General features: G+C 36.5%; 1 protein-coding gene across 3 annotated transcripts in view; it reads left to right on the top strand.

Moving 5' to 3' along the window:
* The window catches only part of PPIL6 (peptidylprolyl isomerase like 6), a 51,399-nt gene that overhangs the window by 5,816 nt on the left and 27,346 nt on the right, over window positions 1-18,237 (top strand). For all 3 annotated transcript variants that reach the window (XM_051997522.1, XM_051997523.1, XM_051997524.1), the window contains exons 2-3: window positions 11,979-12,074; window positions 14,154-14,342. In XM_051997522.1, coding sequence (XP_051853482.1) covers window positions 11,979-12,074; window positions 14,154-14,342 — 285 coding nt within the window. The remainder of the gene's footprint in view (window positions 1-11,978; window positions 12,075-14,153; window positions 14,343-18,237) is intronic.

The raw sequence follows: 18,237 nt of genomic DNA, 5'->3' as shown, positions 1-18,237 counted from the left end.
AAGATTTATCAGTTTATTATATATGAGATATGAGGGAGAGGTGAAAATCAAGAATGAAGTTATTAACTTGGCTGAGTAGGGAAGATGGTAATATCTTCAATAAACATGAAGGTTTTGAGGAAAAGTGGTTTAGGGAAAAAGATACCACCATTTTGGATACATTGAGTTATCCAGATGGAAATATTCATTTGGTGATTTAATTTTTGGTGTTCAGGAGAGAGATTAAAGCTGGAGGTACAAATTTGTGAGTCATCTGCATGGAGGTAATTGAACCCAGAAGAACTGGGGTCACCAAGAAGAGGGTACAGAAGGCTGTGAAAGTGTAAGAATTTGTGATTGGGCCTAGGTTAGGGAAAGAAAAGAGGAGCAGAGAAAGTTACATTAAACATGGAGCATTAAGACCCTCTTTGCAAAGAGATTGGTGAGGAACAAAGAAAGAAGATGTAAGATAACAGGATGGAGGAAAATGCATAATTAAATCATAAACCTCGATGAGCTCACCCATAAAATAGAAGAGGATAATATAATAAATTAGACAGTAGAATCCACACTATCTCAACAGCTAGACAAATCTAACAAAAAACTTAAGGAACAAAATAGAATTTTAGAAGGAATTAAATATGATAAATTCCTTCCATTATTGAAATAGGAATTTAAAAATTTACTTATTTCTCAGCTGTTTATGGGATTTTTGCAACAATAAAAATGACAGAACATGCAAATCTCTCAAATGCAGAAAAGCAGAAATATCAAATCTGTTGCTTGCCAAAGTACAGTAAAAATTATAATCAATAAAGAGCCATTGAAAAAAGTAACAAACATTAACTGAAAACTAAACAACTTAATCCCAAAGTATTGGTGCATCAAAAAAACCCAAATAGAAACAATAGATAATTTCATTAAAGGTGACAATGACACCACTCACATTTTTACAATATAACTACTTTTCATTAAAGAAAGAGAAAACAATGCATAGGGCATGCAACAACAACAAAAAAAAATCAAATTTTTAAAAATTCCATATAGCTAGTCATTAAGCATTTATTAATTTACTTTGTGCCAGGCATTGTGCTAATTGCTATGACTACGTTAAAAAGCAAAAGGCAGTCCCCTTTCTTACAGAGCTCATGATCTAAATAGAAAATCCTTAAAATCAAAGAAGAGTCTTTCAGTAATCTAACAAAATCGAAAAGTAATCACTTCAATAAGAAAAAAATGATGAGATGCTTTAAAAAATAAACTACTAGCTAATTTAAAAAAGAAAAACCAAACTACCAATAGCAAAAATAGAAAAATTGAACTTAATAAAAAATGAAGTCAAGGATATTATTTTAAAATATATTGCGCAATTATGTAGCCCAAATCCCAAGAACTTAATAATATGGATGAATATTTACAAAAATACAAACTACCCAGATTAATGGAACAAGAAAGAGAGCATTTAAACAATCTTGTCTCAAAAAAAATAAATAAGGCAAAATGAATTCTCATAGCACAAAATCCAAAAAACAGATGGCTTTACATATGTTTTATCAACTATTCAAAGAACAACTGTTACAAAAACAGCAAAAGTAATTAAAAAAAAGATTCTCCCAAATTCTAAGATAAAACATTCTTTATACCTAAACTAGGGCAAGTGAAAACAAAACAAAAAACAACTTGTTTAATATCTCTAATGAACATTGATAGAAAAATTACATTAGTCATAGAAGCACTACAAAGATTGTACCCTATGGCCAGGTTGAATTTGTAAGAAGAATAAAGGATTAGTTCAATTTGAGGAAAACTATACACATAATTGGGAAGCTAGGTGGTAGAGTAGATAGAGTTCCAGGCCTGGAGTCTGTAAAACCTGAGTTCAAATGTGATCTTGGCTTTGTGACCCAGGGCAAGTCACTTCATACTATTTGCCTCAGTTTCCTTCCTTCCTATCCTAGACATTTTTTTTAAAAAACATGAGGAAGGGATCGAGGTGCTTGTTTCTTCTCCCTCCTCCCCGGAAATACACATGGGTTGGAGAGAAGTGAACCCTATAAACAATCAATTCCAAGTCAAAATAATCCTCCCCTCAGCCCATTTCTTTCTATGTCCCAGATAAGAAAGGAAACTGTGGCAAATAAACTGGAGAAGGAAATGACAAACCACTTTAGTATCTTTTTCAAGAAAACCCCAAAGAGGGTCACAAAGAGTCAAATATGATTAAAAGCAACAATAAACATTTCATCATGTTAATAACCACCACAAATATGTGATTATATAGATGGAAGTAGAGAAAGTCTTTGACCAAATTCAATACCCATTTCTGTTTTTAAAAGAAAAAGCTAGAAAACATAGATTATTAATGATAATGTATATCCAAAACCAAGAGCTAGGCCATATAATGGGGATAAACAGATTCCTTTCCAGGCATAAATAGGCATAAATAGGAATAGGCATAAAAGGAAGAAGACCATTGTCACCATTACTATATCATTTAATGATAGAAAGTTTAGCAATAGCAAAATAAGACAAGAAAATGAAATTGAGGGAATAAGCACAGGCAAAAAAGAAATAAAAATCACTTTTTGTGGATTCTATGACTATATTTAGAAAACTCAAGAGATTCAACCTAAAATTTAATTGAAACCATCTTTCAACAAAATTGCAGCATATAAAATAAATCCATATAAGGTATCATTTTTGTATATTACCAACAAAACCCAGCAGGAAATGATAGAAAGAAAAATTCTATTTCTCTATTAAAATAGCAATAAAAAGTAAAATGAATTTTGTAAAGGATTACAAAAGGTCATGATATTGTAAGCATTTAAAGGCAAGGGTTGTCTTTTGCCTCCCTTTTTAATTCCCATTGCTCAGCATAGTACCTGGAACATAGTAGGAACATATTACATGTTGGTTAAATTGATTGCTTGATTCAAAGGAAATAATAAAAAATAGGAAAGAAAGGGGCCTAAGCAGTGCCACATTTCAAACTGTATAGTAGAAGTAACCATCAAAATGCTTCAGTGCAAGTAATCTGTTTATATACAGAATTATATCAGATTATATACTGAATGTACAGAAACAAATCCTAGTAGCCCCCAAATCACAGATGACAAGTTGAGAATTAATATTTTACAAAAACTTCTAAGAAAAATAAGCAGCAAATTGACAGAAATCATATAAATACCTTTCACCATAAACCAAGATTAGTTCCAAATAAGACATGTGCCTTAATGTTGATTCAGTGACCAATTGTTCCCAGCCCTGCTTGTCAGTCCGTTTGGGAAGAGGCTACATGAAGTCTGCAGCTTTTTGCATTACCTGCTCTTTGCCCTCTCGGGGAGGAACTGAGATGCTAGAGCCCAGCTTCTTTTACTGACGGAATTGTCTATCTCAATCTGAAGGTTGCCAATAAAAGCTGGCCCCACCTTATAGTCATTCCTGATCTCAAGAGATCAGCAGAGGTTAGAGAATAGGGTTCAGAACATGTTGAAGAATTTCTTCCCCTTTTCTTTCTTTTTCTACTCTCGTGGTTGCCTGAAAACTTTGGCAACATTTTCTATTCTGCCCTCCCTTGTTTGATGTTTCTCTTTTTTGCTTTGCCATCTACCTTGGCATTCACCTCAAAACAGTTATTTTTTACATAAAGTCAAGGTCATGTCTCAAATGAATGTTCCTGGTTGATCTTCAGGGTCATCCTGACCTTTTGATTGAAAGAAGGGAATGAGAAAAAATTATTACAATTCTCATAATTATCAAGATGATATATGTAATGAATATACTAATAATTCAGATTTCTCAGAGCTGCCTTTTCTGGTTTGGGAGTTAGTCTTACCATGTAGCTTGAAATGATCAATTCTTGACAGTGCATTCCTGTGTGTTAAGTGATGTGAATCAAAGATTGTAGAACCTGTTCCCATCTCAGAATTCTGGTCCCATTTCCCCTCCAAGTACTAACACCCGTGATTTGAAACAAGCATGTATGAACTGCTCCCACAGGACTGGAAAACAACCATATTGTCCTGCATTCCTGGGCTTGTTTTGGGAAACCACCAATTTGAAAATGATTGTATTGTAATCCACCTTTTCCCTCCTTTCCCACTTTAGATTTATGTATAAAATCTCTTCTTTTCCTTCAAGAGGGGGAGGTCTCCTTCCCAGAAGAACCTGCAGTTTGCAATAGTTTGCAAACTTGATCTCTAAAACTTGTCTTTAGGCTGGCTTGGTGCAGCTCCTGCTATTCTGTGTTTAGAGACCGACAGTAAAATTCTGATAACAATTCCTATTGGAATCTTTACAAATTGTTAAGTCATTAGAGTTGATAAAGACAATAATTATCTAATTTAGCATGGTTCAGTATCCTTAATCTAATCTTACAAGGAGAGGTTTTGGGCCAGAACCTGAAACAAGGTACTAAGTAGAACTAATTGATACAATGCTTGTGTTCACACCTTTAGAGAGCTCATATAAGCAAGAAATATTTAAGTACTCATTGGAGTTCACAAGTATGAGAGAGTCACAAAGTAAACTTTGTGACTTTGTGAATTCACACCTCCCTTGAAGCTCTTAGGGCTAGAGAGCACTCTGGGAGAAAATCCATAATCCCATTCTCTCAGCAGAGTCATATATAAGCCCAGTCAAGAGAGTTCAGCTGAATTAGATTGGAGAGAGGAGCACTTTGATGCAGAAACAGAGCACTTTGGGAAATTGAGAGCTAGAAGCCCTCTCTTGGAGGCAAGACAGATTCAACTTGGAGCTGAATTGGAGGCTGAAGAAAGCAGAGGCAGAAGCAAAGGACAAAGCTGTAAGAGCTCTTGGAACCAAGCAGAGAGATAGGCCTCAACTAACCGGGCTATTTTGGAAGGAGAAAATAAACGTTTGCATTTTTACCAGCTGGCTGCATTTTGGGTGATTATTTACTTTTAACTGATACTAAGGCTACCTCCAGAAAACCTCCCGAGAAACCTGCTTTCTCCCAGTGAGAACCCTTATTATTATTATTTTAAAGAACAAAAACACCAACATTTTGGCGCCCTGAACGTGGGACTGACAGGCCCCTTAGTGGATTTCATTGGAAAAGCCTCTGATCCTAATTCCAGTGGAAATGACTCTTCAACCCAGAAATTAGGATGAGTACAATAAAGAAATTTTGTTAAAAGAGTTAAGGTAGAATTTCAGCTAAGATGGGACAGACATTTAGAAAACAGCCTTCTATTTCTGTTCAAGGAAAATGTTTAGAGAGCATTGTCAAAGTTATGGAAAGCCAAGGTTTGATTATAATTTTGGAGCAGATCACTGAACTTTTAGAAACTGTAAAGAACATATGTCCTTGTTTCTCTCTGGAAAAAGAATTGAATCTAGACGAATGGGAATTAGTAGGATAGGATCTTTGTCAATTCTATAATAAAAATGGACTTAACTCAATTTCCAAAGACATAATCAATACATACAATTTAATACAACTGGTTATAAGAAGTTATTTAAGTGTTAGAATGAAGAAAAAGAAAGTACAGGAGGAAGAAGTGCCAACTTTACTAGATGAAAAGGAGGACGAATCAAATGAGAATGGAATTAATTACAATCCTGAGTGTGATACTAAACAGCAGGAGGAATTAGATCATTCCACATCTCATGACCCTCCCCCCTCAATTAACCCTTCATGGGTGAAGGAAGAAGGGGGAGGAAGAGAGGCAGAAACACAGTCAGCTTCTCCTGTAAAGCAGAATATGACAAGATTAAAAGAGGCATTAATTAAAGCGAAAAATGAAGGAGAAGATATATCTGATTTTATAACTGCATATCCTGTGATTGAAAAGCTTGACTCTTCAGGTCAAAAAGAGAGAAAATACATTCCTTTTAATTTGGAAAAAATTAGAGATTTGAAAAAGAGTTGCACTCTTTATGGGGCTACATCCTCTTATGTTAAAATGTTACTAGATAATTTGTCTTATGAAATCTTAACCTCAAATGATTGGAAATCCATAGCAAGGACATGCTTAGAACTGGGACAAAATTCATGGTGGCTTTCGGAGTATCACGAATTATGTAGGATTCAAGCCCAACGCAATAGGCAAACAGGAGCTATTGGACAAATCACTTTTGACCAACTAGCTGGTGAAGGTCAGTATAGAGAGAATTCAGAACAGATTTATTATCCCATAACAGTGTATGAGCAGATTTCTAAAGCTGCAACAAAAGCTTGGAATTCTCTTCCTGGACAGAAGGATGGAAATAAAACTTTCACAAAAATAGAGCAAGGTCTTTTGCTGATTTTGTGGGACATATGCAAATAGCTATAATAAGAACCATTGGAGATAATGCTGCCACAGAAATAATGACCAGACATCTGGCTAAGGAAAATGCCAACTAGGTTTGCAAAAGAATTATATGGGGACTAGACAAAGATGCTCCTTTAGAGGAGATCATAAGACACTGTGCCACAGTGGGCACAAATGCTTATTATACCCAAACTATGATGAACATGGAAAGACAGGGTCCCTCTTGGCAAGGGACTTCTAGAGAAACTCGTAGATGTTTTCATTGTGGAAAAGTTGGACATTTGAGAGCTCAATGTAGATATGGAGATAGAGTGAGAAGACAGGGTGAGAGAAAACCCCAAACCCCATGTCCAAAATGTAATGGAGGTTTTCACTGGGCCTCTGAATGTAGATTGACCCAGAGAAGTGAGAGGCAGGGCCCAGCTCCAAAGTATCAATCAAAGGACAGGTGGGGCATGATAGCAGCTGAGGTTATACCCAGAGAGACTTTAGAAATTCAGGACTCTGATGTCATCAACCAACAGAAAAACATTCACAATTACAGTTGGGGAAAATACAGGTTTCTTAACTCAATGGAGCAGCGTCCAATGCAAACAGCTCCAATATAAATTGCCAGATGATGAGGAGAAATCCCAAAAGTGGTAAATAGAAGGGAATTAGATAGGTTAACTGCTTGGGGAAGAGGGTTTGCTTGTACCTCTACAGGAGGAGAAGGAATCAGACGGGTGCCAATGAGCCGTATTCGCCTTGTCCATCGGAGAGAAACAGAAAAGCAGAAAAACTTCAAAACAAAGGAGAAGATTTAAGAAACATCTGACACCGAGAGAGCATGGCTGACAACGAGACTGTTAAAAGAACTTTTTAAATCTTCAGGAATCATTGGATTTCCTAACACAAGATGAGACTGTTTTAGTTCTTGAAAAACCAGCAAGAATCATTGGATTCCTTGAGATGAAAAATTGTTGATGAGACTATTGCAGACTATACAGAGCTTACAGGACTATTGGATTCCTGGCACATGAACTAATGGACAATGGATTCCTTTTGGACTATTTCTAGGACTTATGGACATGTATAAATTCTCATGTTGATTCATATTATTTGTTACATCACTACTAGCTTGTGTTATATTACTATGTGCTTATGTATTTTATGTAATTGCAAGAATCATTGGATTTCTTGAGATGAAAAATTGTTGATGAGACTATTGCAGTACTTAAAATTTCATGTTGATTCATGTTATTTGTTACATTACTACTAGCCTGTGTTATATTGCTATGTGCTTATGTAAATTATGTGACAATGCCTCCCATATTGATGGATTTATGTATATCATGTATATCTGTTTCAAGTTCTGGCCCATATTGATGGATTTATGTGTTCCTGTTTCAAGTGAGCCCCTTCAGAAACCCGCTAATCTGATTTGATTTCCTATTTCCTTTGGTGTTTTCATCTCTCTTCCTGAGATGTCAGGGAGGGCGTGATCACCTTCTTTTTATGGTGTTTTCACTCCTTTTTTGAGCAGTCAGGGAAGGGGTGATCACCATTTTGGGGTTCTCACCTCCTTGAGAAGTCAGGGAGGTCATGACCACATTATGTTCTAAAACAAAAGAAAGTGGGAGATGTTGGAATCTTTACAAACTATTAAGTCATTAGAGTTGATAGAGACAATAATTATCTAATTTAGCATGGTTCAGTATCTTTGATCTAATCCTACAAGGAGATGTTTTGGGCCAGAACCTGAAACAAGGTACTAAGTAGAACTAATTGATACAATGCTTGTGTTCACACCTTTACTCATTGGAGTTCACAAGTATGGGAGATTCACAAAGTAAACTTTGTGACTTTGTGAATTCACACCTCCCTTGAAGCTCTTAGGGCCAGAGAGCACTCTGGGAGAAAACCCATAATCCCATTCTCTCAGAAGAGTCATATATAAACCCAGTCAAGAGAATTCAGCTGAATTAGATTGGAGAGGAGCACTTTGATGCAGAAACAGAGCACTTTGGGAAATTGAGAGCTAGAAGCCCTCTCTCGGAGGCAAGACAGATTCAACTTGGAGCTGAATTGGAGGCTGAAGAAAGCAGAGGCAGAAGCAAAGGACAAAGCTGTAAGAGCTCTTGGAACCAAGCAGAGAGATAGGCCTCAACTAACTGGGCTATTTTGGAAGGAGGAAATAAACGTTTGCATTTTTACCAGCTGGCTGCATTTTGGGTGATTATTTACTTTTAACTGATACTAAGGCTGCCTCCAGAAAACCTCCTGAGAAACCTGCTTTCTCCCAGAGAGAACCATTATTATTATTATTTTAAAGAAGAACAAAAGCACCAACAATTCCTGTGATCTTCAGTAAAATGAGTAAACAATAATTAATACCAAATGTCAACATTGTAAAAACAGAGAACTTTAAAAGACAACACTTTTACTTAACAAAATGACCAACCATAATTCCAGGGATGTGATAAAGAGGGCTACAGATCTCCACACAGAAGTGGATGAATTTGCAAAATAAATCACATAATTTTGGCCATGACTAATGTGGGTATCTTTTTTTTTTTTACTTAATTATGCATATTTATGCAAAGGTTTTTCCTTTGTTTAGCTTTTCCTCTGATGGAGGGTAGGAAAGAGGAAAAAAATGCATGATTCAGTTAAATGGTCCAAGACTAAATGTGACAAACATCCTCTTATTCCTCTTTCCAACTAGTTTATTTCATTAAATAGGGAGTACATTAGACCAAGACTCCAACATTCAGAGTCTTTCAGATCAGAGGCAATAAACAGCCAAGATTCACCAGCTTGGACACATGTCATCCAAATTATCTCACTTTTTCTCTCTTCTCTATGTAATAAATCCTCTCTTCATTCATTCCTAGCTCCCACAAGATACCCAGTTCACTTCTCCTGTATAATTTCTGAAGACTACTTCCCTTCTTTCGCCAATTCACAAGCTATTAAACAATCAACAAAAAAGCTAGCTCTGTACAGTGCCTGCCTTCAGTACATTTAAGGCACTTTCTGATATCCAAAGCAACCAAAACTAGGCTCTTTGATCATTGCTAACACTTAAATGACTCCAAGAGATAGGAAGCAGCCTGCTCTGTATGCATAAGCCTCAAGCACAGAGCACCTCCTTTACTGTTTGGCCCCAAATTATATACTGGATGTTCCAATAAGCAGCACCTCAGACTGAAGTTCTAAGTTTAGGCAGAAAGGAGTCAATCTTGGCAGCTTCTCTACTGTCTTTTCCTCACCCTGGCTCATCCCCCATTCAGAGTTCCTGCTAGGAAAATCAGAGTTTAGGTCTCCCTAGTAAAAGGGATCAAGTTATTACAACATTAAATATAAGATAGTCCTTAAGGGCCTGTAGTTTCATTATGCAGATACTTTCTCCTTTATAATTTAGCTGGTCATCTGAGAGACTGTGTCCAGAAATAATTTATTACCCTTACTGCCTGGTGGCAATGATGATGAGCCTTTATGAACTTACCTAGATTCAGACCTCAAAAAGTGGATGTATTAGGCTTATACTTCCAAGATTTTTTTTTTGAGGCAATTGGGATTAAGTGACTTGCCCAGGATCACACAGCTAGGAAATCATATTTGAACTCAGGTCCTCCTGACTCCAGGACTGGTGCTTGATCCACTGCCTCATTCCAAGATTTCATAACCAAAATTTGCACTTTGCCACCATAGCCTTTGAAAATCCCAGATTACCTCTGTACTATGATGAGTTGTGGGAGTAAATCTTTCATGGAATAGTATAGAGGAATATATATTGTGGATTTGAGAGCCACTTGAATAGAGGTGGCTGTTGAAGTCATGAGAGGGAATGAGTTTATCAGGGATATAAAAGTAGAGTAGGAAGAGAGAAGGATCCAGGACAGAACTTTGGGGAATGGTTGAATAAAGAGTTGGTAAAGATGAGGGGAAGACAGAGGAAAATATGGAGGAATAGGGGGAGAACCAGCAGAGGATAGTAGATTAGAAATAAGGAATGAGATTATCTATTTAGTGGGAATTAGGGCTTTTCCCTGATAATGCTGAGAAGTCAAAGATGCTGGTATTTAAGGATCACTTGGTAGGTTCAGCTGGATTGAAGAATCTGTTAAGGAAATGGACAACATTGTATAGGGGTAAGTGTTGCATTTGGAGTTTCTAGGATGTGAATTCAAATTCCCCGGTCCTCATTGATTAGATAACTGAGCAAGTCATAGAATTTCCCAGTCCCTAAACTGAAGCTAGGAAATCAAGTAACAGAACACCAGCTTCTAGGCATGGATGACTTGGAGAATAGGGAAATATGGAAGAAAAGGGGGTTTGGGGGAAGATAAGTTCAATTTTAAACATGTTCGATGCATATAACCTACATGGACAATACAGATACACCTTATGATTCTTATAAACAATAAAAGGAGAGAGAAAGATGGAATTTTTGAAATTGGAGGGACCCAAGTATGTTTGTAAGCAGATGGGGAAAAACTAGTAGGGAGAGTAGGATTATGGTTTTACATGTAAAAAGGTTGTGTTCATTAAGTTTAGGGTCCTCCCTCAACTTTTTTGTTTTTTTCTCAAAATAAGGATTCTATAATTGTTGGACGTTGAAGAGGACATTAACCTAAAGAAGCAAAAAACTATCTCTGTTTTACTATAGTGTTGATTTTTCACGTTTTTAAGTTTTCTCCAATATATGAAAAGCTATTTCCTTGAATTTCATTAGCTTAAGATCTGTAAAAAATGTATATTTAACAAATATGTACCTATTGCCATATGAACTCATTGTCTTCTCTCTTAAATTATAAGCTCCTTGAAATCAGGCATTGTGATTGATTCTAACTTGGTATTCTTAGAGCCTCACACAGTGCCTTACATATATTACATGCTTTGTAAATGTTTATTGAATTGACCTATATATGTTTATAATAAAACCAAGTTGCAAATAATAAATTTATGTACTCCTCAACTAATAAAGCTTATGACCTATAAATATTATTTCAAAGAACAGCTAAAGTAAATAATGTATTTCAATTTCTATCCCCCAGCTTCCAGCTTCCAGATTTTGTTAGAAGAAAAAGTTCTTAAGGGAGAAAAATGATTGTGGTTTTTTATTTGTTTGCTTACTTTTTTTGAACCCCTGACTTTAAAATATCTAAACATTTTATTTCTGGACAGAAATAATCAATGTAGACATACTTCTAGAATTCCAGAAGAACTTCTAAAAATAAAGTTTGATCTGCATCATTTGATAATTTACCAGGTTTATCAGTGATTTTTAAAAAAATGTTCTTTTTTATTGTCTTATTTAAAGTGCATATAAAACAAGTTCAATGAGAATTAAAGGAAAATTTGAACTAAAAGAACATGAATGGATGAAAAACAACTAACATGAATCTGTAATACATATGCTTTAGGCCAAAGCTTCTTAAACTGTGGTTTGCAACCACATATAGGGTCATGTAATTGAAGATGGGGGGAGGATTGCAAAGTTAAGATCTATTATCAGTAAATGTTTGATTTGTATACGTAATTTATATACTCATATATCCAGCATCACATAAAAATTTCTCAGGCCAACAGTGTGGAAAAAATTTAAGAAGCCTGCTTTAGGCAAACTATAAATTATGCAGGCCTAACTGAAATAGTATAAAATATAAGTAGAACAATTTTATCTTATGAACAAAGTCACTAAAAAATTATTTCTTTTATTTTAAAATCTAGTGTCTGAAGCATTCTCATCCAGACAATTTTAAAGACCCTATAATAGTTCCTCTTCATGAATTTGCATGGCAAGAATTTCTACGAGAGAAAAAAAGGGTACTTTTAAAACTTTTTTTTTCAAACAATTAAGTTTTATCTTAATTATTTCTTTTTAGAGTTGTCTTAAATCTGAAAGGATATACTTGCTTGTTATTTGTTAATTCATATGTTTTTCAAGTTATTTCCGTCAGGCTTATGTAAAGAAGTAAAATATTTGTAGGCCTTTATTCTGGGGCAAACCTAATAAAGGTAAGATTTGACCTTTGTGTTCTGTGTAGTATTTCTTAACACAGTAATGGGATGTCAATCAATGCTGATTGATGAAAATGATTATAATTGTTTACAGTAATACTCTTATTGCTTTTAATTATATTGGGGCAGCTAGATGGTGCAATGGATAGAGTACCAGCCAAGGTTGACCTGGGTTCAAATCCAGTCTCCTACATTCCCAAGGTGTGTGACTTTGGGCAAGCCTCTTAACCCCAGCTGCCTTGCCAGGGAAAAAAAACGATAAGAATGAGAGTTAAGGCATCCATTTGTTGTTGTCCTTTGTACTCAAAGAGCACCCTTCCTACGTTGGGATCACCCTCCTGTGGCCACTCAACCCAGCTTGGAAGGCTCTGCCACGGACCAAGCACAGGTGGTCCGTAGCAACATTGGTGATGGAGGGATCTCCAAGTTTTCCGCCTCTCACCTTTCTTTTGAGCCATTCTTCATTTATCAAGTGCCTACTGTACACAAAGCAGAATACCTACTATTGGGGATATGGTGACAAAAATTAGTCCATCTCTCTTCTCACAGAATGTGCTTTTCCTCAGAGGAGCCATGGACATGACACATACAAGCATTTACAAAAGAAGCACAAGGTGGTTTTGAGTCAGGAAGCTGCAGGGAGGAAAGAGAAAGATACAAGCACTTGGGGGAATTTGGTGATTGAGGAGAGCTTCCAAGGAAACTTGAGACTCTAACAAGTGGAATACAAGAGAGAGCATATCACGTGGGAAAAAGCATGGAGGAGAAATGGGATCTTTTCAGATTCTCTGCTGGGGCAGTCACTGGCTTTTCCATTCACTAGTTTAGTTGGTGGTTTACCTCTCAGGCCATATAAAATTATCAACTTAAAAACTCAAAAAGTGGGAGGTTGTTGAACCTAGTTTTCAGCTCATCATCGCCTGCAGTTGCCTTGGCAGGGCCAGATCAAATGATTTCACAGACCCTATAAGGTCCTACCTTCCAAAGTATGAAATAAGTAAAATCTCTCTCTTCAGAAATTGTAAGTGGCTTAATTTTGTATTTAAAATGATATGTGTACGCTAGATATACCACGTTAATCTTGTGCACATTATAGAAAGTGATTAAAATATCTAGCTGTGCTTTTAAATCTTCAATCCTGTTAGGCCATACTCTTGACAGTTTGTTTTGTTTTGTTTTGTTTTTTAAACTATTGAAAGAGCTGTAAAAGCAGCTTAAAAACCTCCTTTGTATTTTACCTAAAAATATTAATAATATTTCTCTGTTCTAAAATTCCTTTTCAGCAGTGGCTCCTTCCTCTCCTTAAAAGGATGACTATAAGTTCAGGACAAAAAAGAAGAAAGACATTTTTCACAGAAATAGGTGTTATGGGGTAGAAACTAAACTTTAAAAAATGAATACCTCTAATACCTCTAATCTGGTTAAAATCCTGATTTTCTACCATCCTCCTAAAGGGAGTGGACTCAGCACTCTCCATTAAAAAAGTCTTTTTTTTTCTGATGGAGGCCTGCAATCCTTGAGGGGAATGGTCAAGCAAAGGAACTAAGTAGTTACCATTCTAGACTGTTAACTCCAAACTGCATTTTAACAACATGTGACCTTTTATTTTTTCAAGATTCCTATAAATTTTCCTCAAATCTTGAAATATGGAGATGTACAAAGATATGAATGTGTTATGCCAATTTAAAATTATACAAAATAAAATTGCTTCTGGTAAATGAACCTAAAATGGCCCTGCATATTTCTTCAACAGAGTAAAATTTCAAAACATGAAAAAAAGAGATTTTTAAATTAAATCATCCTTCAGCTAGTTATAGATTCTATTTTAAGGATATAATAACAATTTTATCTAATAACAATTTTTCTGTTTCTTTTCCCTTATAGGAACTCAAGGGTGAAACATGGAGATACCCTTCTACAGTGATGTGTTTTATTAATGATCAGCTGATGGGCAATGAAGGTTGTCTGCAGAAATGGGCTCATAAGAGATGGGGTCTTAAGGATTTTAAGCCCATAGCACTTTATCAAGCTCTTACTTCAGATTATGTGGCTGATTACTTGAGAAATTCCAAGGCAGGTTGTGCTTATTTTTTTTAATTTTAATTTTATTTTATTTAATAATAACTTTGTATTGACAGAATCCATGCCAGGGTAATTTTTTACAACATTATCCCTTGCACTCGCTTATGTTTCGATTTTTCCCCTCCCTCTTTCCACCCCCCCCCCCCCTCCAAAGATGGCAAGCAGTCCTATATATGTTAAATATATGTTAAATGTGCTTATTTTTTTAAAGGGAATAATGGAGTCCTGGATCACTGATATTCATTCAAAATTAATACAAAAACATTTATTGAATGCCTGCTACATGCACATTAAGTGTATTAGGTGCTGTAGAGAATAGAAAAGGGTAGATAGATGATAAGCCTCTGCCTTTGAAAAGCTTACAATTGAATGGTAAAGTAGCTGGGTCATAGATTTAGAAGGAGCTTTCAAAATTGTCTAGTTCAACTCCCGCCATTTGGCAGACGAGGAAACAGAGGCAGAAAGAGGTTTCTAACTTTTCCTCTAGGCCTGGAATCAGGAAGGTCTGAGTTTAAATTTTACTTTACGCTGTGGGAGCCTACCTCCGTTTGCCTCAGTTTCCTCATCTGTAAAATGGGGATAAATAATACCACCTTCCTCCCAGGATTATTGTGAGGGTCACACAAGATAATCATAAAGCACTTAGCACAATGCCTGGCATACTGTAAGCTCTCTATCCCCATTAGCTATTGTCATTTTTGCTTCTCACATTGGCTATAAGTGATGAAGCTGGCTCCATTCTGCCCCATCCAGCCCTTCAGAACTGGAGCATTGAGCTCCTGGCTCCTCTTCTGCCTTATTAAGTCTAACAGACTAAGTCAAAGTCCACTGAGGCCTCCTGGTCCTTCTCGTATGAGTGACTTTAAATAAGATGTTTTCCTCCCAACATCTATCTGAGGTCAAAAGTACTGATCGAATGTATGATTTATAAAGACACTTAATAAATATTGATTAAATAAGTGAGCAAACGATTGGGGATGGGAAAAAGGAGGAATACTTTTAGAGCATGGGGGATAGCACAGATAGGATGCTGCTGTGAAGGTCTTTAGACCTCCAGAGGCAAAAACAGCGACTCCAAAAAGTGGGAGAAATGCAGAAAGTGGGATGTGGGAGGATGCCTACTTAACTGCTTTACTGAGACCATCCTAGCAGCAATTCTTAAAAAACTTCTTTAATGCTTATAGTATGCTTCAATAGTTAGTAAAACCCCATTTTTACTAGATAGGGAGGGGGCCAAATAAAATCCCATTTTATTTAGGGATTTAGGATTTAGGGAGTTGGGAGGAAGGAAGGTGGTACTCTTTACCTTAAAAATTATAGTACACAATATTCTGTTTATGGAATTCTTCAGATTCTATCTACTTTTCCTCTACATTGATGGAATATTAACATGTTAAGTGTTTTTTTCTTTTCAATTATTAATTTAAACATATAAAAGCTTAAATGCATCTTTTAACTATTTTTTTTTTTTTTGATGCTGCTACCAATCTTATCTTGTGTGCTAGAAGCACACAAAGCCCAGTCTTATGGCTGACGGGAAAAGGAATTATATATGTATACCACCACATCATCTTTTATGTCTTCTCTACCACTGTTACTTTCATTTAATATAACCTAGAATTTCTTTTAACCAGGTTACTCTTGGAATGTTTGAGGCTTAACAAAATAGAGATACTTAATCTTAAATGAAAAAACATTGTTAAATATGCAAATAATATTACTTAAAATGGGGGCCCTTTTAAGATGAGATTGAATTTAAACTACCAAAGAATAAGTAATGCTTAATTTATTTCCTGCTATCCTAATGGATTTACCCAGGGAAGTGCCAGCTATTAAATTTTCTGTGTCAGCATTTATTTGCACCTTGGAAATTTGGGCACAATTGGACACAATTTTGGACAAATTTGGACTACAAATCAGGACTTGAATTGTTTCTTTCTTGCTGCTTGAAGTATTTTCTCCTTGACCTGGGAGCTCTGGAATTTGACCATGTTGTATTCCTGGGAGTTTTCATTTGGGGATCTCTTTCAGGAAATGATTCGTGGATTCTTTTAATTTCTGTTTTACCCTCCCGGTCTAGCCTATGGGGGCAGTTCTCCTTGATAATTTCTTGGGAAGAAAAAAAGTCTAGACTCTTCTTGATTATGGCTTTCAGGTAATCCAATAATTCTTAAATCATCTCTCCTCAATTTATCTTCCAGATCAGTGTTTTTTTCAATGAGACATTTTTTCTGTTTTTTCATTGTTTTGATTTGTCTGTATGCTTTTTTTTTTTCCCCCCTGAGGTAATTAGGGTTAAGTGACTTGCCCAGGGTCACATAGCTAGAACGTTTTAAGTGTCTGAGGTCACATTTGAACTCATTTTGTCCTGACTTCAGAGCTGGTGCTCTATCCACTGCGCCACCTAGCTGCCCCAATAATTCTACTTTTTAAGGAGTTCTCTTTTCAGTGAATTTCTGTATCGCTTTTTCTATTTGGCCAATTCTATTTTTTAAGGTGTTATTATCTTCAGTTTACGTATGTATGTGTCCTTTAGAAAATGTCAACTCTTGTTTCATGATTTTATTGCATCACTGTCAATTCTTTTTTCTCAAACTTTCTCTCCCTTTCTTATTTGGTTTTTAAAATCCTTTTGGAGCTCTTCTAGGAATTCTTTTTGTGCCTGAGACCAATTCATCTTCATCTTGGAGGCTTTGGATATAGCAGTTTTGACATGGTTGTTTTGACCTTACCTGTCACAATAGTAACTTTCTCTGGTCAGGATCTTTATTTCTTTGCTCATTTCCCAGCCTATTTCTTGACTTTTAGCTTCATGTTAAAGTTGGGCTCTGCTCCTGGCATGGCGGGGGCATTGGCCAAGTTTGGGGGGTGGTTTCTGAAGCTGTTTTCAGAGCTCATTCTGGGGGTCTGTGAGCCTTTAGTTTTTCCAAGGCTGTATGATCTAAAGAGAGATGTGTTCATTACTTTACTGATCTGTGTCCTGGTCTGTGAGGGACCATATGCACTTTTTTCTGCCTCAGAGCTGTGACTGGGGTCCTCAGGCCCCTGCAGCCCCAAGCCTCCTTCCCTTGGGACCATGATCCAGACTGAAGGATGGGCAAGAGGCCTGCCCCCAGGGCCAGCAGAGAGACCCCTGCACTCTCCTGGCCTGATCCCTATCATCTGTGGGCTGATGTTCCATAAGCAACCTCTCCAGCCACTGATTCAGTTGTTCCCAAGGCCTGTTGCTGGTCCCTGTGGTATGGACAGCACTAGCCCAGACCATGCTGAAGTGAACTCCACTCTCACCTTGGATAACAGACCTTTCCCTCTAAGTTGTCATGGGCTAAAAAACTTTCACCGCATCCTTTTGTGAGCACTGCCACACATTTTTTAAAGCATTGTTTTAAGTTGTTTGGAGGGGAATTTTGTAGTCAGGCAAGTTCCAGCCTTTTCTCTGCCATCTTGGCTCCAGTCTTCCAATGGAGCTCTCAGAGGCTGATGGGAAACTCTCATAACCCTTTTAGGCATCAAGGATGAACTCCAAGAAGGTGAACTCAACAGCTTTGCCTCCTAGCTTCTACAAAGAGATCTTTGATAACAGAGACAATTCCATTTTTGATAACTCTTAATTGTTAAAATATGTTTTCATCTATCTAGCTCAAATTTATCTCCTTACAATTTCTACCCATTGATCCTGGTTCTGTTTTCTGGCACCAAATAGAAACAAATCTAATTAATCCTTTTTTATATACCTGCCCTTGAAGTATTCCTTCCCCACTGCTTCCATTGATCATCCAACTCTCTACTTTCCCACCAGTGCCATTATTCTGTGTAAGAAGAATGGAAAATGATTGCTGTGTCATAATCATAGAAACTTGAACTCCATTAGCATCCAGAACTGATA

This window comes from Antechinus flavipes, chromosome 4 (assembly GCF_016432865.1).
Source record: "Antechinus flavipes isolate AdamAnt ecotype Samford, QLD, Australia chromosome 4, AdamAnt_v2, whole genome shotgun sequence".
NCBI lineage: Eukaryota > Metazoa > Chordata > Mammalia > Dasyuromorphia > Dasyuridae > Antechinus > Antechinus flavipes.
This window is presented reverse-complemented; position numbering and strand designations above follow the sequence as displayed.